General features: G+C 38.9%; 1 protein-coding gene across 1 annotated transcript in view; it reads left to right on the forward strand.

Annotated features, from left to right (window-relative positions):
• Positions 1-27,262, forward strand: part of ERC2 (ELKS/RAB6-interacting/CAST family member 2) — a 932,688-nt gene that overhangs the window by 27,088 nt on the left and 878,338 nt on the right. Inside the window, exon 2 of the mRNA XM_053930289.1 lies at positions 5,848-6,646. Within this exon, the coding sequence (XP_053786264.1) occupies positions 5,990-6,646 (657 nt within the window). The 5' untranslated portion in view covers positions 5,848-5,989. The remainder of the gene's footprint in view (positions 1-5,847; positions 6,647-27,262) is intronic.

Raw genomic sequence — 27,262 nt, forward strand, 5'->3', positions numbered from 1 at the left:
AGTTATTTACAAATGACAAGAGTTCTTTACATATAGTCCTGTAATATGCAGTCAATGTGTATAATGTTACACGTATTAATCAGATGACATGATTGAAGATAAATGAACATTTAATGCAAAAAAGCCCAATAACTAAGCACGAAGGAAGTACAAATTATTGTCAAGGATAACGTGATACAACTGGAGGCATTTTAAAAAAATTTAAGGAAAGGTTCACAAAGCAATACCAGTAAGACTGAGCAACCTAGATGGAACGAACTGTCTCTGAAGAAATGTTTTTGTGACCTTTGACACAAATTGGTAGCAAACCTGAATAGATTGGTAAACAAAGTAAAAAATGAAAAGATAATCAACAACTAAGCCTGTTCAGTTTATGGGTGTGTCCTACCAAACATTTTAGGCATAGAGAAGTCTCATCATATGTCCAGTGGTTCAGAACATATGAAACACTGAAAGCTTCTTAATCCATAAACCTGATGCTAAACATGGAAAAGGAGAACCCGAGGAAATCATGGGCCGTTGTCAACATGTATTGTTCTTTAAATAAACATTTTTACAAACAAGCTAATATATCTATGCATATCATATGTTACAAATGGGTTGTATGTATGTGTATTTCCAAAAGGAGCAAATCACGTTTTGTTTGTTGGTTGTTGCAATTCTCCAAAGCCTTGGCTAGCTGTGCTTCCAATTTCCTCTGTCTTCTTAGATAGGAAGACAACTTTATAAGTGGTGGCCCAGTTGGACCTACATGCATTCCTAGATTCTAAGCATAAGACAGATTCATTTGACTGTTTGAATTATAGAAGAAAAAAAAGAAATTATTTTCTTACATTCATAGTGATAAAAACCTACATTAAGAAAAAAGGAAAGATCTAAAATAATCTAACTTTACATCTCAAGGAACCAGGAAAAGAAGAACGAGCTAAGCCCAAAGTTAGTAGAAGAAAGAAAATAACAAAGTTTGGAGTAGAAAGAAATGAAACAGAGAGTAAAAAGACAATAGAAAAGAGATATACATATGTATGTGTGTATATATATATATACATTTTATATATATATAAAATAAATAAAAAATAAATAAAATTTTATATATATAAAATAAATAAAAAATATTTATTTTATTTATAAATAAAATAAATATATATATATACATTATATATATATAAATATATATATATATAAAATGAAAACCACTTGGACTCCTACCACTGGTAACGTTTTGATGTGTGTTGTTTCTGCCAGTCTTCTGCCAGTTAGCGTGTACGTGTCTTACAAGAAGAGTACGAGTAAGTCACAACGGTTTGTAGTCTGCTCTCTGCCCGCCCCCACGACTGGTATGTCGTGAGCATCTTGTCATCTCATTAAATATTCATGTAGTGCTCACGTTATTTCACTCTTTCTCATCATTTATGTAAACTGAATTCTGATTGTTAGAACTATTGATTTACCTTTTTTAATAAAACAGGTTATTCATGCAAACTAGGTACAAAATGATGTTTGTGTATTTATTAAATAAAACAGAATTAAGCTCTTAGCAATATAAACATTTGAAACTAAGTTCCTTACTTAGAGACAGATATATAATTCTTTGTAGGGACTTTTTAGGGAAAGGAGAAGCCTTTATGGGAAATATTTCTTCATACTCTATGTGAGGACTTTTTAGAGTAAAAGTGACAAATACCCCAACAAGAATTGAATGTAGCAAAAGAGGAAATTTATGGGTGAAGATATCATTTATCTGTTGCCCTAGTAATGTTTCAAAATAGCCAACCACAAAATATCAGTGACGTATTGGGAAATATGTATTTATTAGTCCATGAGTATACGGAGTTCAGTGGCTCTCAGCTGGACTTGATCATGCATCTGTGGTCAGCTGTTGGTTGGCCAGGCACCTCTGCTGGTCTTAGTGGGCTTGCTCAAATGTCTTGGGGTTGGCTATTGGCTAGGACACCCTGACTCTGTTTTATATTCTTATTTCCCAGCAGGCTAGACTGGGCATGATCTAATTCCTGTGGAAGAAAAAATTGAGCAACAAAGTAAATACACTCCCTGTACAGTGTGGCTAAGTTGTTTGGAGCATCATTCAGGGGAGTCCAAACTTTTGGCATCTCTGTGCCACACTGGAAGAAGCAGAGTTGTCTTGGGCTACATATTAAATACAATGTGACACATAATAACAAAAAAATCTCATAAAATTTTAAGTAAATTTATGATTTTGTGTTGAGTGCATTCACAGCCATCCTGGGCTGCATGTGGCCCATGGGCCGCAGGTTGGACACTCCTGCTTGAAAAGGTTGTGGGTTCGATTCCTGGTCAGGGCACACACCTACTTTGTGGGTTTGATCCCCAGTCTCTCGTGTGCAACCCCTGGTCTGGGCACCAATTGATGCTTCTCTCTCTCATTGATGTTACTCTCTCTCCCTTCCTCTCTCTAAAAGTAATGAAAAAATGTCTTCAGGCAAGTATAAAAAAAAGTAAATACTCAAGTGCTATTTCAGACCTCCAATTGCTTCACATTTGTTTTATTCTTATTGGCCAAAGAGAATCATGTGACAGAACCTAGGGTCAGATTGTGAGGGCACTAACAAGGAGGCAGATATAGGAAGAGGTAAAGAATTAGGGCCATTAATGCAGTCAGTCTACCTGGCATATATAACTAAAATGGCCTAGGGATAGATGTAGCTTCAGTGGCTGCTGGATCCAAGGTATCAAGTGATGTCACCTGGCTTGATTTCACACTATTAAAAGTTTGACTCTTGATTCTTTTGCATTAGCTTCACTCTCAGGGAAGCCCTTTTTACAGGGTAGTACTCAGAACCTCCATTTCTTTTTTAATTATATTTTATTGATTATGGTCTACAGCCATACTACCCTGAATACACCCGATCTAATCTGATTATGCTATTACAGTTGTCCCAAATTTCCCCCCTGTGCCCCCTTCTACCCAGCATCACCAAGTCCCTCAGGCAATACCCACACCAGTGTTCATGTCCACAGGTCATGTGTAGGTTCTTTGGCTACTCTATTTCTATACTGTACTTTACATCCCCATGGCTATTCTGTAACTTCCTATTAGCACTTCTTAATCCTCTCACCTCTTCACCCATTTCCCTAATTCACCCCTGTCCCATCTGGCAACCATCAAAATGCTCTCTGTATCCATGATTCTGTCTCTGCTTTTCTTGTTTTCTTAGTTTGTTTTTTGTATCCAATTGTTGATAGATGCAATTGTTGATAGATGTATTTATTGCCATTTTATTGTTCATAGTTTTGATCTACTTTTTCTTAAATAAGTCCCTTTAACATTTCAATAATAATGGTTTGTTATTGAGGATCTCCTTTATGTTTTTCTGGTCTGGGAACTCTTTGTCTGCCCTTTGATTCTAAATGATAGCTTTGCTGAGTAGAGCAATCTTGGCTATAGGTCCCCCTGTTTTTCATGACTTTTAATATTTCTTGCCAACCCCATCTTTTGAGAAATCAGTTGACAGTCTTATGGGAACTCCCCTGTAGGTAGCTAACTGCTTTTTTTTCTTGCTGCTTTTAAGATTATGTCTTTATCTTTAACCTTTGCTGTTTTAATTATGATATGTCTTGGACTGGGCCTTTTTGCATCCATTTTGTTCAGAACTCTCTGTGCTTCCTGGACTTGCATGACTGTTTTCTTCACCAAATTAGGGAAGTTTTCTTTTATTATTTTTTCAAATAGATTTCCAATTTCTTCTATCTCTTCTTCTGGTACCCCAGTGATGCAAATGTTGGAATACTTGAAGTTGTCCCAGAGGCTGCTTACACTATCCTCATTTTTTGGGATTCTTTTTTTCCCCCTTATTCTGATTGGTTGTTTTTTGCCTCCTTATGTTCCAAATCATTGATTTGATTCTCGGCTTCATTCTCTCTACTCTTGTTTCTCTGTAAATTGTTCTTTATTTCAATTAGTGTATCCTTCATTTCTGACTGGATCATTTTTATGCTGCTGAGGTCCTCACTATAAGTTCCTGGAGCATCCTTATAACTAGTGTTTTGAATTCTGCATTTGATAGGTTGCTTATCTCCATTTCATTTAACTCTTTTTTCTGGAGTTTTGATTTGTTCTTTTATTTGGGACATATTTCTTTGTCTCCTCATTTTGGCAGCTTTCCTCTGTTTTTTTTCTATGTATTAGGTAGAGCTGCTTTGACTCCATGCCTTGGTAGTGTGGCCTAATGTAGTAGGTGTGCTGTAGGTCCAGTGGCACAGCCTTCCCTATCATTCAAGCTGGGTATTTGAGATATGCCCTTTGTGTGGGCTGAGTACACCCTCCTCTTATAGTTGAGCATTGGTTGCTGTTGGCAAGTCAGTGGGAGGGATTTACCCAGGCCAGTGAGCTGCAAGGATTGGCTGTGACCACTTATCTCCAACCTCTACCCTTTGTGGAGGACCAGCTGTGCAGGGGCAGGGTGGTGGTACTCCAGTATGGTCCGTAGCTGTCCACTGAGTGCATGGGCTTTGTGGTTTCCTGGGTGGTGCAGACCTCCACCTGTGTTTTTCCCAGTGCCACCCTCCTTGAGCCATAAAGCAATCTGAGATGGCTGCTACTTGTGCTGGGCTTGGAGATTCCCAGATGAAGCCAAGCTGTGAATTTTGGCTGGCTGTTGCTAGTGCCCAGCCTGGGGCCCACTGAGGCCAGTTGTTGCTTGTTTGATAGGATTTAGGAGGTTGTGAAGCATGAGCCAAGATGAGCCATTCATATGGAAAAGCAGTTTGGATGGGCCCCTAAGTTGCATGGGGAGGAGTAAACTCAGTTTGGCCCTGTCCAGCATCTGTGCTCTTACTGTCTTAAAATGAAAAAAGAGTACACCAGGCACAACATAATAAGAAAAGCATGAGGCCATGATGTACCCCAAGGAGGCCATTTGGATACTAGCATTAATGGGATAAGCCCTGCTACATAAAATTTGTCCCAATATACAGGAGCTTCTACTATTTTCTCTAGGAGTTATGGGAACAGGGACTCTAACATGGTGCACTGTTCTCCTGTCCCATTTCTGTATAGGTATGGAGTGGTTAATATGAATGTTTAGGTCAGGAAAAAAAAGGAAGTCCCAGTATGCCAGCCTGAAAGATAAAAGTGAAAGAGGAAAGAGACAGGACTGTCATCTTTTCTGATGGTAGCATTTCAGACCTGGTTATGTGCAGGGAGGCTCATTGGTTGAGCTATCTCTTTTTCTTTTAGCTCCAAGATGGCCAGTAGTTTCTACCACATGTGTCAGTGTTCATTGATTGATGGTAAACCATCTAGAGTGCTATGTTGAGAAGAGTTCTGAACCTAGTGGAATAAAAGACTGTGATGGATTCGAGATGTCTTAGAGGGTACAGGAGTGGGAGGTAAGAATATGATAGACTATTATTTGACATCTTAGGAAGAAACAGCTCCTCATAGTCACTGTCAAACTACTTGTGTGTATGTGAAGGGGGTCATTCCCCCAGGTAGAGTATTTTATAACTAAGGTCTCTGTGATGGGGAATCCTATGGTCAGTTTTCTGGAGGTCCCAACTGTAACTTAACATAACCCCAAAATGCAGAGGTTTGTCTTCCTAAGGAAAAAGGAGTGTCTTTTTGTTCTGAGAAAATCTGACCTTGCTTGAGAGCTGGGTGGGGTAATTTACAAAATCTTTAGATGTAGTAAATAAAGTTTTTGGGTCACCTTTCTTTTTAAATGAACATGAGTATATCTATCTATCAATCATTTTTTATTATCACTATTGATCTATATTTATCAACATATATTTAAAAACATAATGAAGTTACAGTTAGAGTTCTAAAGAAGTTTGTGTTTGATTATTCTTTTTCTCATTTTTCAGATCTCTCTGATTGGAGTCATTTTCTGGTACAGACTATGAGTAAAATGCAGTGAAAATTCTGGCCAACAGTGGAAATATTGGCTTAATCCTCAGCTTACTATAGCATTCCTTCTCCTCAGTATCACCTTATAATAGAAGAAAAATGTATGGAAGTACAAGAACAATCACCAATCTGGAAGGGAGCCCTTCCAGATCTCCTCGTTTGCCAAGGTCTCCTCGTTTGGGCCACCGAAGAACAAGTAGTGGGGGAGGTGGAGGAACAGGCAAGACTCTGTCCATGGAGAACATCCAGTCCCTTAATGCAGCCTATGCTACGTCTGGACCCATGTATCTGAGTGATCATGAGGGGGTGGCTTCGACAACTTACCCAAAGGGCACCATGACTCTGGGAAGGGCCACAAATAGAGCTGTGTATGGAGGTCGTGTCACAGCCATGGGGAGTAGTCCCAATATTGCTTCTGCTGGGCTTTCCCACACAGATGTTCTTTCATACACAGATCAACATGGTGGCCTGACCAGCTCATCCCATCATCACCACCACCAGGTCCCCTCTATGTTGAGGCAGGTAAGGGATAGCACAATGTTAGACCTTCAAGCCCAGCTCAAGGAACTTCAGAGAGAGAATGATCTCCTTCGGAAAGAGCTAGACATCAAGGACAGCAAATTGGGATCTTCCATGAACAGTATCAAGACCTTCTGGAGTCCTGAGCTCAAGAAGGAGAGAGTCTTGAGGAAGGAAGAAGCAGCCCGTATGTCTGTTCTCAAGGAGCAGATGAGGGTTTCCCATGAAGAAAATCAGGTAGGTATGACGCATCTCCTTGTTTTTCAACCTTGGCTTCTCATTGAGTAGTTGATGCTTTGCAAATGTTACCAAAACCTGTGCAGAAGAAAGTTTGGAATCATCAAACTAGGTCTGACTTAGTATGTGTTTCACTTGGAGACTGCAAGAGGTCATAGGAAATATGAGATTACAGCTTGTGATCTCCTTGTTTTCCAATGACCTTTTCACATTGTTGCAGAAGAGGGAGGATCACTTCTCACTGCCTAACTTTTACACTTGGTTAATTTTATTTTCTTTTTCAGCAGTCACAATAGCAACTCAGAGGTACTTCCCATTGAATAGAAGAGTAGAATGTTAATTTTTGCAAAAGTAGACATTTTAACAGCAGCATTTAGAGGGTCACATTTGAGTGGTGGATTGATTTTTTTTTTTTTAATTTTAGTTCCAGCAGATTATTTCTTTTTAGAATGAATGGAGTTTATTTTCTAAGTAGCGAACTAAACAATATTAAGTGCTGTTGGGTAGATTGAGCTTGATATTGTGTTAGAGAAACACAGTATATTTCTGCCTCATCCTTTCAATATAAGTACATACTATGTTCATGACAGCTTCTTACTTTTCTTTGATCCACCTTCCAAGTCATAGCAAGATTAGTTTTCCCAGAGTCTACCTGTCGTTATGCCATTTCCCTGCTTTTTAAAGCTCTCAGTGATTACTCATTGCCTCCAGAATGAAGTCTGCCTCTTTGGCTCAGACTTCTACTGGAAAGCCTGAATCAGCCTTTCCAGTATTATCTTGTACCTCCTCCCTCACATCGCCTATGCTACCAGAACCACCATGTGGTAATTCCTGCAAGTACTCAAGGGTTCCCACCTCCATACCTTTGCTGTTTCCATTATCTTCTGCTGGAGGACTTCACAGTGCCTCCTCTCTTTGCTTCTTCCCTTTCAGTCCCAGCCAATCTTGATGTTCACATCCTAACTGTTCTGTGAGGCTCATGTATATGATGCTATTTTCAAAAGGGCTTTGGAATGTGCCTAGGTTTAAATTCCAGCTTCAGCTCTTACTGGTAGTGAGATACCAGTAAGAACTAAGAGATGGGGAATAGAAGGTTAGTGGGTGCTATGCCATTTGGCTAAAAAAATTCTCAGATACCATTTAACTTTATGTAGAAATTTGAGATAATTTAAACTTGGCTATACACAAGTGATTCTCCAATAATTGATCTTTATGTTGGCCTAATGAAGTGACCCTCCTCCCTGTTACCCTGGCTACCATCACTTTGGAGTCCAAGCACTCATAGAAGCATTTCTGATTTTTTATGAGAACTTGCTGTTTGTTTTCCTTTTAAGTGGAAAGTAATCACCTTATCCCTTTGATCATCTGACAGAGCCTATGCTGGTTTTCAGATGTGAAAATGTGGTTTTTAGTTGGTACAGAAAGCCTTGTCTTTTACTCCTAAATCAAATTAATGCTCTTAATTATTATTTCTGGGTTTTTTTCCTGACTTTGCTGGTTCACGAAATCCTGTGAACCTGTTACATCTATGTGCGTTTCCCCAGTTCTGTACTACTTTTCTTCCTTTGTTAGTTGTTCTGGGAAATGGTTAAAGCAGTTTAGGAACGATGCAAGTAGTGACAAAGTTGAAAGCCATTCTCTAAACTGACAGTTCTAAAATTATTTTTATCTTATGCTTTGATCATTAAATGCTTTTGAGTATATATTTCCCACTTATATATGTATAATTATTTGTAAATTACAGGATGTGTGACTATCGTTATATTATTCACAAAAATTTAGATATGGGAGAGACAAAATACAATAAATAGTATACTGAAGTAAATTTTATTTATTTATTTATTTATTTATTTATTTATTTATATTTTATTTTTAGAGAGAGGGAAAGGGAAGGAGAAAGAGAAGGAGAAGGAGAGAAACATCAGTGTGTGGTTACCTCTCATGCATTCTCTACTGCGGACCTGGCCTGCAACCCAGGCCTGTGCCCTGATTAGGAATCGAACCAATGACCCTTTGGTTCGCAGGCCCAGTGCTCAATTCACTGAACCACATCAGCCATAGAAAATTTTAATGATACACAAAACCATTTGGCTCCTATTAAAAACATTTAAACCCCCTTGTTTATTTCATGAGGGTTAGTTCAGTTTAAACTAGGTAATGTCCACAGTTCTACTTAACTGTCCCATGTTGCCTTAAGCTGGAAGCAAGTGAATAGTGAGGTGTTCCCATTACCACTTCCTTGTTCTGGAACCTATTATGACCCTAGGCTACCTTGGGTACTGTGGGTGACATATGACTGTGTAACATAAGAGCCAGGGGATAGCCCTAGTATTTATATATTAAATATAAGTAAAATGTAATTATTTTCTTTTTTAGGTTAAAAATATAAAAGGAGGAAGAAGCATGAAGAGTTTGAAATATCAATTTACTTGCAATGTGAGGTAGTATTACAAAGTAAAGAATAGTAAGACTGACAAAAACCAAGTTATTAAAAAAATTGAAATGCCCCTCCTTCCCCCTTTGGAAGTATGTCAGGATCCTTTTTAGGGGTATATGAGTACCTATTGGTCAAGATAGGGTAGATCCTGATGCAGTAATCAATAAATCTCAAATCTCAGTGGCTTAAGACATCAGAAATTTATTTTGTATTCACCTGAAGTGTGAAGCAGGTCAAGTGACTCTCCAGGGTAGTTCTCCTCCAGGCAGTGATGCAGGATCCAGGCTTTCTGCATCTTGGCACATGGCCAAGGAGAGCAAGAGTACTTAGAGGTGGCTCATTGTCTCCTCAGTTCCTTGGACTTGAAGTGACGCAGTTGCAAGGGGCTGAGAGGTATAGTCCTCTCCTCTTTCCAAGAAGGAGAGTAGAGTTAGATACAAGGGAAAACTAGAAATTTCTACCACTGGTGTTTTTGTGTTTGTCAAAAAGTGGAGCTAGATGAAATAAAATTTGGGCAACACTGCAGACTTCTGCTGTTGCTGCTGTTTCTATTATTATGCTGCTGCTACAAGCAGACATCTGTTGGGAGCATTATGTGTTAGGCATTGTGCTTGGACCTTTATTTACATTAGGTGCTAGACTTTGTCTCAGTTTACAGATGAAAAATAAGTGTAGAGAGAATAAGCAGCTTGCCCAAGTTCATATGGCTGGTAATTGACAGAGTCAGAATTTCAAGCTTTGGTCTATTTTGTGCCAGTGTCTAAATGTTAACTTTATGTTCACTACCTTCTTATAGAATCACTGAGCTGTGAATAGAATCTTACTATAATGGGAAGATCATACTTCATATATGTTAGATGTAAAAAATGACTATAGATGATTCCTGACTTATGATGGTTCAACTTGTTTTTGACTGTATGATGTTGCAAAAGAGGTATGCATTCAGTACAAGCTGTACTTGGAATTTTGATCTCTTCTCGGGCTAGCACTATGCGGTATTATACTCTGTCGTGATTCTGGGCAATGACAGCGAGACATAGTTCCCAGTCAGCCATGTGATCATATCCAATAGTCTACAGTGTGTTCATTGTGTTAGATGATTTTGCTGAACTATAGGATAATGTAAGTGTTCTGAGCACATTTGAAGTAGACGGGACTAAGTTATGATGTTTGGTAGGTTAGGTGTATTAAGTGCATTTTCAGCTTATGATATTTTCAAGTTATGACGGGTTTATTGGGATGTAACCCCATTGTAATTTGAGAAGCATCTGCAGTTTTGATAGAATCATTAAGAATGTAATTTAGTGTACTTAGTACTTTTATTCTTAATTAGGAATTTATTTATTTTTCCTAGAAATGTTTTTTGTGCTCTTTAGGGTTTCTACCATTTATCATAACTTACTATAATTTCCTTTCAGAGAAAAAATCATGGAAACTTTTTCTATGTGGAAGAAAAGACTGTAAAAGAGACAGGGGACACTCGATTATGGTTTCTTATCCATAACAAGCAGAGAGTGCATTTATAAATGTAGTTCTATCAGAGGGTATTTGGATAATTAGAATTTCACTAACCTAAACTCAAATAATCTAAGACAATTTGAATTGTACCCTGTGAATAGAAATGGAGGCATGTCCATTAAAGAGTAAAGGTGAGAAAGGTAGAGTGCTCATGTTTATGATATTTATGGCTGTGAATTTAATGCTCGTCAGCATAGACTTTTTACCCTTATGTTCAGTGTGTAGAGGGCTCCAGTCATCAGTGCTTTTGCAGTAGATTTTGAAGTCCTACTGGTTCTGTCCGAGGGGGCTGAATCTAACCCCAGATCTAAGGGAGGATGTTGAATACCCTGTGTGTTACAAGATGTACAGGACTGTTTGGAACCTTGGAGCCAGTGAGTAGGTAGCTGTGACCAAATTTCTTCTGTGCAAAGGGGTAATACTCAGGTTCCTGGATGGACATTATACCCCAGGTCACCACCCCCACCCCCAGGCTGTCTCCAAACTTCTCAGCCATACAGGTATGCATGAATAGAAATACATTTGTGACTGCTAGTAGTTACAGTACTGACATTTGGAATCACTGACTTACTTAACTGGAACGCATAGATGCAGAGTTATCTTTATGCTATCACTTGTGTCTTTTGCTTCATAAAGTACTTTCTTGAATGGAATGAGAGTGGGGTGGCCTATTATGGCTAATTCTTTGGAATGGCATGAACACATAGTCCATTTTCTCAATGTCCCACTGGTGGGTTGATTTGGGGAGTGGTGAGGAGAAAAGATTTAGAATAGATGTTTGGCTGCCACTTGAGCCAGCCCTTTTATTATTTTAGTAGCCTGTGTGGGGTTGGGGTGGATGTTGGCTGTGGGAGAATGCAACTACATGGATGTAAAGTGATCCAATTTTTTCTAAAATATTATATGGTTGTTTTTTTCTTGACAGCTCCTTCTATTTACCTGTGTGATAGAGATCAGAGAGAGAAAACATGATAGAAAATACAGAAAGTTCATAAAGACTTATATCTTACAGCTTGGTGCATATAAATTATTGACTTTTCATATTCCTGGATATTTTGTGCAATTATTCTTTGTATTTTTAATGGATTATTTTTCAAAATTACGTATAATAAAACAATTTTTAAACATTTTCCTAAGTTGTGCACGGCTAGCCTAGGATCTGTGTGAATATAAATAGCATCACACACTGGGAGGTTGTACCAGATTTAATATTTACCCATCTTGTGTGTGCAGAAGTGGGACAAGGTCATTGGGAAATGTAACCTAAGAAGTGTAAGTAAACCTGGCTGTGGAATGCTACAGCTTTTAAGCCATGGTTATGTGATAATTTCTATTTCTGGCTTAACACAATAGGAAATAATCTACTCTAAATCAATATTAATATGGGTTTTTGACGAGATTTTGAGCTAGTTGCAATATATGATTTGATTCTCATTTTGAGTCTATAACTTCAAAAGGTCAAGATAGATTACATTTCTGTATTTCCTTTATTATTATTTTCTCTTATTTTTATAACTAGGTTATTTCAATAGGGGTCATTCAACTCTGTTGTAAAATACTAATTTCATCGTGAATGTCCAGATATGAAGAGCTGTACCAATTGGAAGTGGGTGATAGAATCAATTCTTTTTTTTTTTTTTTTTTTGAGAATGTGGTGAGGCAGTTTTATTGTGAAGGGCCTGCTGACAGTTAAATGCAGCTGCAAATCACCTTGAGAATATTTGTGGAATCAATGGCTCAGCCCTGGAGTGTCAGGTTCCCTCAGGTTTGTAGGTAGGACTTAAATATATTCATTGCTTAAGTAGACCTGTCTTATATCTGTGCATTCTTCCAGGCTCCATTCCTTCTACTACTCTGTCTGAGATCCATGGGTTCCTTAAAGCCAGTATTTCCAAAGTGTCGAACAAAATCCCACAAACACATTTAAAGCCTCTGTTTGGATCGTATCGACTGACATTCTATTGTGTAAAGCATGTTCTGTGGTGAAAGCCTAAGTCACTTAGGTCAGGGAAATCTACTCTCTGCCAAAGCAGAGAGGGAGTGAAATGAATTTTTATTTGCCAGATATTTGATTTTATGTATATATGTCAAGTATCTGGCAAATAAAACCTAAGTGGAAGTCCGGGAGATTCTGGGAAAGCTTTTGTTTTCCTATTAAAAGGAATGAATGTCATCAGCAATGGTTCTTGAGTGCGGATGTGATGCCTAGAGCTGTGTCATCCATATAGTAACCATGGGAGAGAGACCGAGACAAGCACAGATACATACACCCAGCCATCTCGGAGCAAGTGCATCAGCAGCAGTGGTGGCCTGCCTCCAGACTTCTAGTAACGTGAGGAAATAAACCCCTAGTTGTTTAAGTCACTGTTGAGTCTTCTATTACTTGCAGCTCAATACCTTCTTAACTGATAAAACATAGAAAATCATTAATAATTACCAGTCATGATAACCATAAAAATAGGTACATTTCAGGAGGATAAATGAGATCTCAAAGGACTTTATACATTAGAAGGAAGAAATCTACTTACTAATTGTATTGGGCAATACTCCAAAGTAGTGACACAGATGCTTCTCCAAGCCTGAATAAGCAACAGAGGGAAATTTATTAGTTCCTGTAATGAAATTGCTGGAAGGCTGAGGTGTGGTGCTTAGGGTCGACTGGACCCAGGGCCTCCAGCTGAAGTAAGACTATGTCTCTACCCATTGCTTCATCTCTGGTTCTTGATAGGTTGCCTCTATGTGTAAGCCTCATTTTCTCCTTCAGGTGGTGGACTGTGTTGGCTGCCAGTACAACTGAAGGGTTAAGAGATCACTATGTCTTCACTTCCCACTTGAAAAATTTCTGAAAGGATTTGGTCCTGCCTTAGTTATATCCTGCCTCCAGACTTGGGGAGCAGGGGTGGGAACAAGTATGTGAAAAGGGGTTACTGTGAGTGGTGACCCTGTTGGAACAGTAGGCATTGGGAGAGGATCAGTTTTCAAAGTTTCTGAAACGAAGGGTGAAGGGATGCTTTAGGATAAAAATAGATGTCCACTGCACTGACTTAAGCTGTTCAGGTCACTCTCTTTCTCCCAATGATTTAAGGGCTTATAAGTAAAATCAAGAGACTCAAGAAATTAAGAAGTCAATCATATGTTATATCTGTGCATATGTTTTTAAATTTTAACTCTGATTTGAAATGTGTGTGTCTGTGTGTATTTTCCTCAATGTTACGTAGGCATGTGGATTTAGAACTGGATGATATGAACTAGTTTAGTACCATAACATGACTTGGAATGCTGAATCTTAGAAGGACCAAAGAAAAAGCGTCCATCTTCCTCATCTTGAAATAGTCTTCCTCAGCTTTTCAGAGAACTGTAGCTTTTGTTTGCCTTTCCAGAAAGTGGAAAAACTTTGGTCCAGACTTAGGCAATGATCTACTTAGACTGAAACCACAATTTTAATGCCTTTCATGGGTAGGTAAAAACTTCCTTTGGTTCTGAAGATAGATGAGATGGCACTGAGCCAACAGTTGAGTTCTTTGTTTGCCAGAATGTAGAAGAATGATATGAAGTGAACTATACATCTTTGTCACAGATGTCAGCTGGTTTTTGCTTCAGTAATCTCTTGCAGTCAGCCCTAGGATCAGCCATATGCATTGTATTAGTAGCCTTACAGATTTTTATTCCCAGGTTTTCTTATGAAAGACTTGGCTAATAAAAGGAAAATAAACATTCTTGTACATTGGACCTTGGGAGAGCTAAATGATTTCCATGTTCCATTTGCTCTCTGGATCACTTTATTTTGGCTATGAGATAGCAACAGCTCACAACCAAAGAAAACATTTTGGAATATTTCAATGAGATTTTAGTTTCACATGTGCCAAAGACACTTACTGAAACCAAGCGTTGGGAGGGGAAGGCAGAGGGAGTGGTCACCCCAAAACATTCACTGCCTGATACAATTCTCTCCCTATGGACAACATCCTCAGAGGATTTTAAGAAGCGAGTCTATGCTGACAGGAGAAAAAGTAACAGTGATTTTATCAGCCAAAGCAGATGGGGTGGGTTCTGAACTTGGCCTCTTCTGGCCAGAGTGCAATTTCAATTTCTATAATTAGATGCAGGTGGAGCTCTTGTGTTTTTGTTTTGGAGTCCACTGACATCTGTGTGCAAATTCCGACCATCCCAGTTGGCATTTGGACTCAATAAGTGGTTTGGCTTTGCAAGAACATAGAAAATTGTAAATCTACTTCACACACACACATAAAGCTGCTCTAAAGGTCAGGTTCTGAAAGCTGTGAAAAGAATTTTGAAAAGTTTGGGAAGTAGGTTTTAGGCAGAACGTGGGCATGCAGCAAAGAGCTTGGGCAGCCTGACAAACAGAATTCTGTCACGTGCCTTTTTTTTTTTCTCTCTGAGAAGCCAACATTTAATTGTGTCTTGGAAGTGATATGCAGGCATTTTGTTTTTTAGTAAGAACATTTTGGAGAGAAGAAGTAAAAACTGAGGCACCTACTTCATGTCTTATAAATCCATGGCGATGCTTGTACTGTCTGGTTTGGTGATATATGTATTGATCAAGTTAACTTAGTGGTTTTCAACTGTGACAGTTCTGCCTCCCAAGAAACATTTGGCAATGTCTGGAGACATTTTTGGTGGTTGAAACTGGGTGGGATATGCTACTGGTGGGTAGAAGCCAGGGATGCTGTTAAACATCTTACAGTGAATAGGACAGCCCTCCACATTATCTGGTCAAAAATGTCAATAGGTACAAGACTGAGAAATTTTGAGTTAATTGGATGATTATTGTATCTTTGTTTTTCTTGATAATGTGCTTGCACTCAATTACTTCACTTTGTAAAGTGATGATCAAAATGTATATATGGGGGTTTGGAGGCCTGGGATTTTGAAAGATGGGAGAGAGATTAGATGACTGGGTGAAAAAGATGAAGAAATTAAGAAGTACAAATTGGCAGTTACAGAATAGTCACAGGAATATAAAGTATGGCATAGGAAATATGGCAAATAATATTGTAAAAACTATGTGTGGTCAAATGGGTACTAGATTTATCAGGGTGATCACTTAGTATGTTATACAATGTCCAATCACTCATATACCTGAAACTAATATAATATTGGATGTCACCTATAATTGAAAAATAAAACATTATTTAAAAATGTACATATTTATGTAAAAACAATGACATAAAAGATAAAACCTGATTCATCATTTTGAGGGAAGGAATTAATTGTGAATATCTTCTTTAAAAAAAAAATCTTGACCTGGACTATTAAGCATGAATCTTCAGATACCTTGAATTCTTTTAGATGTAGACATTTGGTAAATAGAGATCAATCTTATAAGGAATTGACAGCCCCTTTAAGGAAATGAAACCTGTTTTTAAAAGTATCATTTCTTTATGCTATCACATACTTTTTATGATGGTTTTTTTTTTTGTCTATGTCTGACATTGATCTTGAAAGGAAGGGAGAATAAGAATTTTGTTTTATTTTTTTATTTATTGAGGTGACATTGGTTAATGCAATATGTAGGTTTCAGGTACACAATTCTGTAACACATCATCTGTATATTGGATTGTGTGTTTGCCACCTCCAGTCAAGTCTCCTTCTGTCACCGTTTATCCTCCCTTTACTCTCTTCTACCTTCTCCCATCCCTCTTTCCTTTTGGTAATCACCATACTGTTGTTGTCTGTATCTTTGAGGATTTTTTTCTAATTGAACAGAATAAGCATTTTTGAGCTCCATCTATGTGCCAGGAATTTGCTAGTTGCTTTTGTGTGTGAGAGCTCAACAGCTTTGAAAACCATGTGGCATCCCCATTTATAGATGAGAAGGCACAGAGAGATTAATTAGGTGGCCTGCCTGAGGTCTTACCATTAGGTATAGTTGGGATTTGAATCTCAGGTACGCTTAGCCCCAAAACTGTGTTCTTTTTACTGCCTTGAAGGAGAATACAACAGATTTGCTTGAAAACTAGAGAATTTGGTGCTGAAATGGAAGGCCTAACATAGGGTGGAAGTAGCAGTGCTTCCTGACAGTATCTTCGGGATGTTGTTGAAGAGGCATAGAGAAAGGATGGAAAGCAAGAATGAGGAAGGGAGCACGTTATTGGGAGCAACAGAGGAGAGAGGGAAAGCAGGAAGGAGCAAATGCATTCTTGTCAAGTAAATGAGCAGAGGAGAATGAGAAAGGAACACTCCTATTTTCGAAACCCATCCTGAAGGGCAGGAGGAAGCAACTTCATGACCAGTTGGAAAATTAAAACCATTGCAGAGAAATGAGAGAGATTTTCTCTCAGGATGTTTCATTAAAGGTCCAGCAGATACTTTCAGGTAGTCTTGACTGACAAACTCACTGGATCCGCAGAGCAGAACTTCAGGAATGAGGAAGCTCTTTACTATGGATTGTTGAGCTCTATTGAGGATGGTCTTATTAATTCAGTTAGAGTTCTTTCTGATCTTGCCTCTGTTTACTTGAGGGTACATAAAGAGCCTCCTGGCCTAGCAGTTTCTCACCTCTCAGCTTCCTTTTTAGATAGTTTTTGACCTCCCTCTATGGTCCTACCTATTTAGAATTTGTCTTTTGCATTGTTTCAAATTTTGTGTCTGAAAGTCAGCACTTCCCTGCTTGGGTACCAATATTTCTAATTACTTTTTCTCCCTGCAACTTTCCTATGAAACCTCTTTGTCCTTTTTGAGAATCCAACTCATTTATTTACTAACTCATTCCATCACTTCTTGTTTAAGAGGGAATATAATTGCAAGTAGCAAATACCCATTCAAGCATATTGAAGGAAAAAAGGGGATTTACTGGGAACATAGAAGAGTTCCTCCCAGACCCTAAGGGTAGGTAGGCAGCCAGGTGTTTTGGGGGCTGGAATCAAAATTTTTGGAAAATAAATGGTAATAATGACAACGTCAGTCTCTCACTTTCTGTCTTCTTCTTGAAAGGTTTTTATATGCGGCTTGTGAAAAAGTGGCCACTCAAGGAAAGCATGTATGTCTTGTCTATTCAAATGCTCATTGGAGTCTGCTTAGAGTTGTTCTCTTTCAGTTTCAAATTAAGAAAACCAAGAATCTGATAATCTGATTGGCCAGCTTGAATCCAGAGTCTATTCTAGGTCCAGTTAGCTGTGACCAAGGGTGTGGTGAGATCTATGCCCTCGCACCCCAGCAGAGCTGTGGAAAGGAACTCTGAAAAAGAGGCATGATGGATAGATTCTAGCCATAGACTTTGTGGGAAAAGTGGGTTGGAAGAAAGGACAGGCATTTCTAGGAAGTATGTTTGCGTAACACATAATTGGGAGATTGTCCTATTTCAGTTATTAGGAAGACCAAGATCAATTGAACAAAGTAACCTACTCTCACCTGTCTATGCCTAGCTATTTCAACAGCAACTTCAGCAGCCTTCTGGAATTTCTTGATCTTCACACCCAACTTGTCAATCCCTATCCTTGACTGTGCCCACTGGACACATTCCAGAAGTACTATTGACTGACACCAGGATCAATTCATGCTATTTTATCTTAGTGGACCCACCCACATGATTCCTTTATATAATGTCTAAGAAATTCTCCACTTTTTGTAAATTCTATTAGACTTGGGTTTCCAAGTGGATGATATTATGGTGCTAGTTATGATCTGCAACTTTTAGAAATAGGTATATTTCTGAAATATTCATATAAAATATATAAAAGTTCCCAAGGAATATTGAAACCAGTAGAAATATCTAAATATATGAGGTGGAAAGTTAAACGATGCAAATAATGACCAAATTAAAAAATTTCTCATATTTAGAAATGTAACAAATAAATAAAATTTGCCTTACCAAATTAAAAAAAAAAAAGCCCTCTGTCTGTGGTTTTTAGCCTTGGGGAATCATATGTTCTTTGAGAAGCCAATGAAAGCTTTGTAATTTTCCCTAGAAAATGTGCATAACCTGAATTGTTACTTCACTTCCTTACCCTTACTCTGAACCCCAAGGGCATCTAAGAATATTTAGGTAAAACCTCTGTCTAGATATTGTCATTTAACATTAATATTGCATGTTTATTAGGAATACGTAGTTCCCGGTACTTAATGAAATGAATGAGCTTTTGGTAATATGAGACATATCTTCAGCTCACTACTGTTCAATTTGTGCTGAGAAGTAGGGGACATGTGCCAGGACTCTGGGGATGGTTAAAAGGTGTGTTTATTAGTAGGGTAGAAAGTTGTGGATGGATTATATCACATTCATTGAATGTATTTAGGTAGAATATACTAGAGGTGGTAGGTTCTAGTCCTTCCTCCAGAATAAGTTACCTTAAAAGAGTTTGCATAGTGTTGGGTATCACAGTAAAGTGCTTCTTTAAATATTTTCATTTATTAAGGACTTCTAGTTCATTATGTTGGTCTTGGGGTCTTAAACTCCTAGTTCACCTTGGGTAATTCTATTTTATTTCTTTGTAATTGCAAATAAAAGCTAACACTTGAAATTAAATTATGCTGTAGGCATTTGTGATAGAGCAAGGAATAAAAGATTTTGGGGAGTTAGTAAGTAAGGGTTAATTGGGTACCTACTATGTTCTCATTTATATGCTAAGGCTGAAGAAGACTCTAAATAAGTATAAAGCACACTTTTTGTCCCTTTAATGTCTAGTGAAAATCATTAGAGACCCATTTCTTTTTTCTATGTAGAACGTGAATGAGGGATCACAGCAGTGATACACATAGTTTTTGATGGACAGTTGACTCTGCCTTGGAATTTTATGTGAGCATGAAGTTTGAGCTTGCCAAATTTACTTACTTTCCTGAGAATAGCCCTTAATGTGAGCTTTCTCTTTTGTAGAAGCCTAGCCAGAGTCCGGGAGAGTGGATACAACGTCCTCCTAATCCCTGCCAGAGTATGGCTTCTGGAAGGAATTGGGGAAGGTCTAGGTTCCTGCCTTTCTCAGGCAAGTGTGTCAGACTGTGAATTACTTTCCCATTTAGCACACCCACGTCTCTATAGTATGTTCCCTTGATAAGGATGAAAATGATTGGTATAGCTGATAAAGAACTTCCTACATGTACCCTAAATGAAATAATGATCTTTTAAATACTGTGATGAAGGACTTGCATATGATATCTATTGAATCCACACAATGACACTGTGAAGTAAATACTGCTACTAATATCCCCATTTTATTTGTGAGCAAGGCAAGGCTAGAGGGGAAATCACTTGTCCAAAGTTCCAGTTAGCAAGTGGCAGAGCTGGGATTGAGTCCAGGCAGACTAACTCCAAGGCTGGTCTTCAAAGTCAGGGTTGACTGTATTATGGAGTGGCCCTGTGTAAGCCAATTTAGCTGAGGTTTTCCTAGTGATAGCCAAATGCATCTTGACTGATTAGTAGTCACAGCTCTCTGTTTAGAAGCTCTGTGGTTACAAATATACGTAGGTCCTAGCTCTTGCCATGAGAATCTATTTTAGCAGGGAAAATGCTACACTCATAAAAATACATAGAAAAACAACCCATAAAAATGGGGAAGAAAGTTGTACTCAAAATTAAATATACAATTCAAATGCTTTAGGAGCCCAGAGAAGGATGAGATAAGGGAAGACTTCACATAGGAAGGGTAATATTGGGTACAGTTTCTGAGGATGGACTAGTATTCAAAAATATGGAAGGTGGGAGCAGGAGTGGTTGGAGGGGAGTCCAGGTTCTCAATAGAGAGAATGACCAAGAGAAAACAGATGATTGGAGACTTATTTCATAAAGCATTGGGATGAAGGAAGGGCAAAATTAATGGTCCAAATACTGTACTTATGTTTAAAGAGGAGAAGGAGAAATTGGCCTATGAAGGTCATTATTTTCCCAGAACCAAGAGAAGCAACACTACAAGATATCACCTTACATCTCTCAGAATGGCTATTATCAAAAAGACAAAAGATAAGTGTTGATGAGGATGTAGAGAAAAGGGAAACCTAGTACACTATTGGTGGGAAGGTAAATCGGTGCTGTGCAGTTACTGTGGAAAATAGTATGGAGTTTCCTCAAAAAATTAAAAATAGAACTACCATATGATCCAACAATTCCAGTTCTGGGTATTTATTTAACGAAAATGAAAACACTAATTCAAAGAGATGTGCACCCCTATGTTCATTGCAGCATTATTTACAATAGCCAAGATATGATAGCAACCTAAGAGATGATTGGATAAAGAAGATGTGGCATATGTACACACACACATACACACACACAATGGAATATTACTGAGTCATAAAAAGAATGAAATCTTGCCATTTGCAACAACATGGATGGACCTAGAGGGTATTGTGCTAAGTGAAATAAGACAGAGATAGATAAATACCATATGATTTTACTTATGTGTGAAAACTAAAAAACCAAACCAAACCAAACACTCATAGATACAGTAAACAAACTGGTGGTTGCAAGAGGGAAGTAGGGGTGGGGAGGTGGATGAAATAAGTAAAGAGGATAAAGAGATGCAAACTTGCAGGTATAAAATAAATCATGGGATATAATGTACAGCATAGGGAATATAGTCAATAATATTTTAATAATTTTGTATGATGACAGATGGTAACTATACTTACAGTGGTGATCATTTTGTAATGTCTACGAATATTAAATCACTATGAAAGTAACAGGATATTATATGCCAATTACACTTCAATAAAAAAGGAGAAGTTAGGTGGCTTCTGGCCAAGATGGAGGCGTAGGTAGACACACTGTACCTCCTGGAACAACCAAAAGAAGGACAACAACAATTTAAAAACAAAAAACAATCAGAACTGATAGAAAACCAAACTGTATGGAAGTCTGACAACCAAGGAGATAAAGAAGAAACATTCATCCAGACCAGTAGGAGGGGCACAGCTGGGGTGGAGAGGATTGCGGCAAGGCAGCAGCTGGCGGACCCAGCGAGGTGGCAAATTGTGGAACAGGGCAGGCCAGGCTGCAGACCCTGTGGCCCCATATTCACACATAGATAAACCGGGAGGAACTGTGGGGGACTGAAGCAGACTGCAACCCAGGGCTCCAGCGTGGGGAAATAAAGCCTCAAACGTCTGATTGAAAACACTCATGGGGGTTGAGGTGGCAGCAGGAGAAACTCCCACAGGAGAGTTTCGTTGGAGAGTCCCACAGGGGCCTAGAGCATGCACAAGCCCACCCACTAGGGAATCAGCACCAGAGGGGCCCAGTTTGATTGTGTGTAGCAGAGGGAGTGACTGAAATCTGGCAGAGAGTGGAGAGGGCTCCATTGCTCCCTCTCAGCCCCTCCCCCACATATAGCATCACAGCACAGCGACCAGCGTTACCCCACCCTGGTGAAAACCTAAGGCTCCGCCCCTTTAAGTAACAGACTCGCCAAGACAAAAAAAAAAAATGGCCCAAATGAAAGAAAAAATCAAAACTCCAGAAATAATTCAACTAAGCCATGAAGAGATAGCCAACCTATCAGATGCACAGTTCAAAACACTGGTAATCAGGAAGTTCACAGAATTGGTTGAATTTGGTTGCAAATTAGATGAAAAAATGAAGGCTATGCTAGAGAAACAAAGGAAAATGTACAGGGAACCAATAGTGATGGGAAGGAAACTGGGACTCAAATCAATGGTGTGGACCAGAAGGAAGCAAGAAACATCCAACCAGAAAAGAATGAAGAAACAAGAATTCAGAAAAATGAGGAGAGGCTTAGGAACCTCCAGGACATCTTGAAACATTCCAACATCCGAATTATAGGGGTGCCAGAAGGAGAAGAGGAAGAACAAAAAATTGAAAACTTATTTGAACAAATAATCAAGGAGAACTTCCCCAGTCTGGCAAAGGAAATAGACTTCCAGGAAGTCCAGGAAGCTGAGAGAGTCCCAAAGAAGCTGGACCCAAGGAGGAACACACCAAGGCACATCATCATTACATTACCCAAGATGAAACAGAAGGAGAAAATATTAGAAGCAGCAAGAGAAAAGGACACAGTTACCTACAAAGGAGTTGCCATAAGACTGTCAGCTGATTTCTCAAAAGAGACCTTGCAGGCAAGAAGGGGCTGGCAAGAAGTATTCCAAGTCATGAAAGGCAAGGGCCTACATCCAAGATTACTGTATCCAGCAAAGCTATCATTTAGAATGGAAGGGCAGATAAAGTGCTTCTCACATAAGGTCAAGTTCAAGGAGTTTATCGTCACCAAGCCTTTATTATATGAAATGTTAAAGGGACTTATCTAAGAAAAAGAAGATAAAAAATATGAACAGTAAAAATGACAGCAAACTCACAGTTATTAACAACCACACCTAAAACAAAAACAAAATCAAACTAAGCAAACAACTAGAACAAGAACAAAACCACAGAAATGAAGATCATGTGGAGGGTTGTCAGCAGGGGAGTGGGAGGGGGAGAGAGGGGGGAAAGGTACATAGAATAAGTAGCATAAATGGTAGGTAGAAAATAAACAGGGGGAGGGTAAGAATAGTATAGGAAATGTAGAAGCTAAAGAACTTATAATTATGACCCATGGACATGAACTATAGGGGGGGAATGTGGGAGGGAGGGTGTGTGCAGGATGGAGTGGAGTAAAGGGGGGAAATGGGACAACTGTAATAGAATAATCAATAAATATATTTAAAAAGAAGTTAGTATAGTGCTTAATTTATATGGAGGTGCATGTTGGGATAAACTATACTTTGCTTTGATTTTTCTTGTGTTACTACCATTGTGAACTCCTCTGGGACTGTCATGTTAGCAGCAGAAGGATGAGTTTAAAAGCTCCTTTGTCATTATGTTGACGGTCAAAAGGAAAAGGTTATTGATAACCCAACAGAAACTCTTGTTCTGTTGAGTTGAGAACAGTCTAGTTTGTTTCCCTTGGCTTGATTCTTTGATGTGCCTTTTTTATTATTTGTGTGTGTGTGTATGTGTGTGTGTGTGTATGTGTGTGTGTGTGTGTGTGAGAGAGAGAGAGAGAGAGAGAGAGAGAGAGAGAGAGAGAGAGAGAGAGAGAGAGAATGTCATCTCCAAACTGTCATCTTAAGATACACTATATTTTTGTCATATGCCAAGGAGACGCCGTATCACAATCTTGGGAAAAGTTTTTCCTTATTATCCTGTTGTTTTTCTCTTCTTTACAGAGCCAGTAGAATTATAATATCTTGCATAGGAAACCAAATTTAGATGAGCTTCTTAGGGATGGCTAGGAGAGTTTCTGGATCAAGGTATGGATCCCCATAGCTGAATCAAAGGCAGTTCATGTTGAATTGCAGATGGCTGCTCTGAGAACTCTGGGCCATAGGCAGACCTTTCACATGCTAAAAAAAAAAAAAAAATGGGAAGACTCCCGTTACATTTTCTGGTAGTCTGCATTAAAATATTTTCTGTGGCACAAGGGAGAAACTGTAAATTTTTGTGTCACTATAGGGAGAAAAAGAGAAAAGATGATGAGGTGACTTTACAGTAAACATTATTGTCTGAACCTTCAGGAGAGACAAACTCTCCAGTTGCCCAAAGTAGCTCTTATGGTTTCCAGGTATAGATTGACTGATCCAACTAGCTAGAACCCTGAGAACTCAGAGGAAGTGATTGATTAATTGATTTGTGTAAACTTTGGCCTATTTTGCTCATCTCTGACTACTGAATTCATCTTCTGCATCATTTCTGTCCAGCTGAAACTCTTATAATGACTCTTCAGTAGTTTAATACCAAAAGAATGGTCTCCCACATCAAGTTCTCTAACTCAAACCTCTCCATCGGCCTTTAGATGGATCTTCCACTTTCCACTGGAGACATTGCCGGTGCTCCTCAAGGGGTTCAAACAAGACAATGACTGAATGGCTAAATGGAGTAATTCGACGAATATTGAACTTCTGTGTGCTGAGCTAGGTGCTGAGGGTATAGTAGTAGGAAAAAATTTCTGCTTGTGTGGAACTTCCATTTTAGTGCAGAAAACAAAAGGAGTCAAAGGATTTGGCTTGAGCCACTGAGGAAGACTCAGGAAGGGTGGATATCAGGAGTTTGATTCTTTGATCATGTTTTCTTGCAAAGTCTCACTGATCCTGGTGGTGATGCAAAGTACGGATGTGGGTTTGGTGGGACTGGCTTTCTCATGACCTCTGCCAGACCTCTTTATAGAGTGGTAAGAGTGGATATTAGGCTGCAGTGCATTGGAAGTAGTAATGTTGATATTTATACTCTTTCCTGCAAGGTGCTTAGCTGGGAAGAGTGGTGACTGGAGGAGATGCAAAGTTTGGGGAATCTACCTCCACCAATGTATAACATACTCAACCACATTTTTAACTGATAAGGAATGGTATGGCACAGAGAGGGGCTATTGGTGGAACAAACTCAATCAGGAAGGAGAAAATAAGGTCAGCCTTGCAGATGGGGTGAGGTTTTTCTTCCTCAAACCAGGGAGGAGGTGGTCAGAAAAGGTCCAGATAAAGAGACCTTACTAGCTGTGGAGTTAAAAAGTAACTTTTAACCTAGGGAGACTGTTAGGTTTAACAAAAAGGGAAAGCACTAGGCTAGGAATTTAGGCTTCACTTTGATGCCAAACAGAGTGATTTTGGCCAAATTACCTCTTTTCCTTGGATCTGAGTTTTCCCTGATGTGTCACTATACTAAATACAGATGTCCCAAAAGCTTATGTTAGCTGAACCATGCCACAACTCTAAGTTACTCAAAACTTTTTCAGGGGAATTAAGAGTGCCTTGATAGCAAAAAATGTCAGTGCTGTTATATGATTCGTGAGTGTGATTTGATGGGGGCCGGGGGCTGGGGTGGGGCGGGCGTGGTTGCAGCAGGCAAAGATTGACATGTTGGCAGTCCAGTTTGATGTGGTGTTTGGTTCTATTCAGGTGCTGCAGATGGGTTGATTAGTTTGCTGTGGGATGATATGTAAACCCATTATTCTGTTTGGTGGAGACAGGAACTACTGGCATATCCCAGGAGAAATTTTACTAGTAAAGGCTAATTTTAATTTTGCTGTTGCTGGCATTTCTCAGCTGTACTAATTACCATCCTGATAGAAATACTGCAGAAATATGCCCCACGTTTTCAAGAGTGCAGGGGGGGAAAGACGTTATTAAATAATCCAGGAATGGGTTTTATCTGTGGATTACAAAGCTGCAGTGCTTCCTTAGTCATGACTTTGTGGAAGATGTTCTGGCTTCAGTAGGATGTCTGTGTTTGTCTTACTTTTAGTTTTCAGACTATGAAATCTATTCCCTAATCATTGTCAATTGCAAACAAAATTATTTTGGGAAGGAAGATGGTGGATTGAATGTTGTATCTCAGTTTTTTAAAGATAATTGGTAAATTTGGGAGTTATGTTTTGCTTCTCCCTAAGTTCCTTAATATCTGGCTGTCCATCCATCCATCTACCCACTTATTAAAACAATGTCCCTGAACAGAGCAGTTGTTTAGTAAATAGCTGTCGAATGAAATGCACAGGCATGTATAAAGCCACGGCCCCTTGGGCTTCATGAAGCCAGGAGGCCTAGATCTAATTCTCACTCTGACACAAGTTGGCTGTGTGCCAGCATGGAAAATTTGAGAGACATCATGTAAAAACCTGATTTCTGAATCTTTTTAAACACCAGGCAGATCTGGTAGGACCTGAACCAAGTGAGATGGAGGTAAGCAGCTGTTGCTTGCCTTAGGTGGGACATTGTTTCTCTGGGTTGCTCTGGTTCACTCTTCGGTTGACAGATGTTCATTCTCAGTCTGAAGGTAAAACAAAGATGAACAATGTCAAATTCCAGATGTTAGAAAAAATATCAGCATCTTTTGGCTCAAAGTCTTGGGTGAGAATCCTGACTCTACCTGTGGGAGGAGAGGGTTGTGGTATCATCTTAATCATTCTCTTGGCTTCCAGGAATTTATGAGGCACTCAACACAGGAATGGAAATGGGAAAGGAACCTCCTTTTGGATATTGGAGAAAGAGAAATAGGTAAGGTGTATCAGGCATTGATTAATTCTTGAAAGTCAAAAACAATTGACATAATTATGGGTGATGGTGAAAGTATGGTGCCTGGCCTGGAGTAAAAGGAATCAGGTTTCACAAATGAATGGAACAAGAGGGAGGAGAGAACTAAAAATTCACTTTAGATTAGGGTGTCCAGCCTCTTATGCTAAAAAGGCAGATGCTGAGGTGCTTTTAGGAAATTTGCTTTGAAGGAGAACAGATCCCTTGATTTTTCTGATGACTTGGATTTCTACAGCTGCTCATAGTTCTTGAACTTCCTGGAGAAAGTTCTGGCAAACAGAGAAATCTGTTTGTGATGAAATCAGCATCCCAGACCCACATTCTCTAAGGATACTATTGATTTCAATAGTATTTAGCTTATTCCAGAAGCTGCCTTGGGCTTTATATTGGGAGAGATATGACAAGGGGTGTGGTGTGTATGCATCTGTGGGTGTGTGTAGATCCAGTGCAATAATTAGAGCAGTATAACCATTGCAACAGATTGATGGTTCTTTGGTTTAGGGAGAAATGGCTTTAATTTCCTCAAGTGTTTCAATTTCTTGGTATTCAAGTCTGCATTATCATTCAGATGACTAATAGGAAGTTCAATACATTGGAGGACACTTTATAATGAACTTTATTCTTTGAGATAACATAGCTTATTGTATACATTTACCATCAGAAAATAGTATGAATTTATTTGGAATTTCGGTGGG

Source organism: Desmodus rotundus, chromosome 8 (assembly GCF_022682495.2).
Source record: "Desmodus rotundus isolate HL8 chromosome 8, HLdesRot8A.1, whole genome shotgun sequence".
Taxonomy (NCBI): domain Eukaryota; kingdom Metazoa; phylum Chordata; class Mammalia; order Chiroptera; family Phyllostomidae; genus Desmodus; species Desmodus rotundus.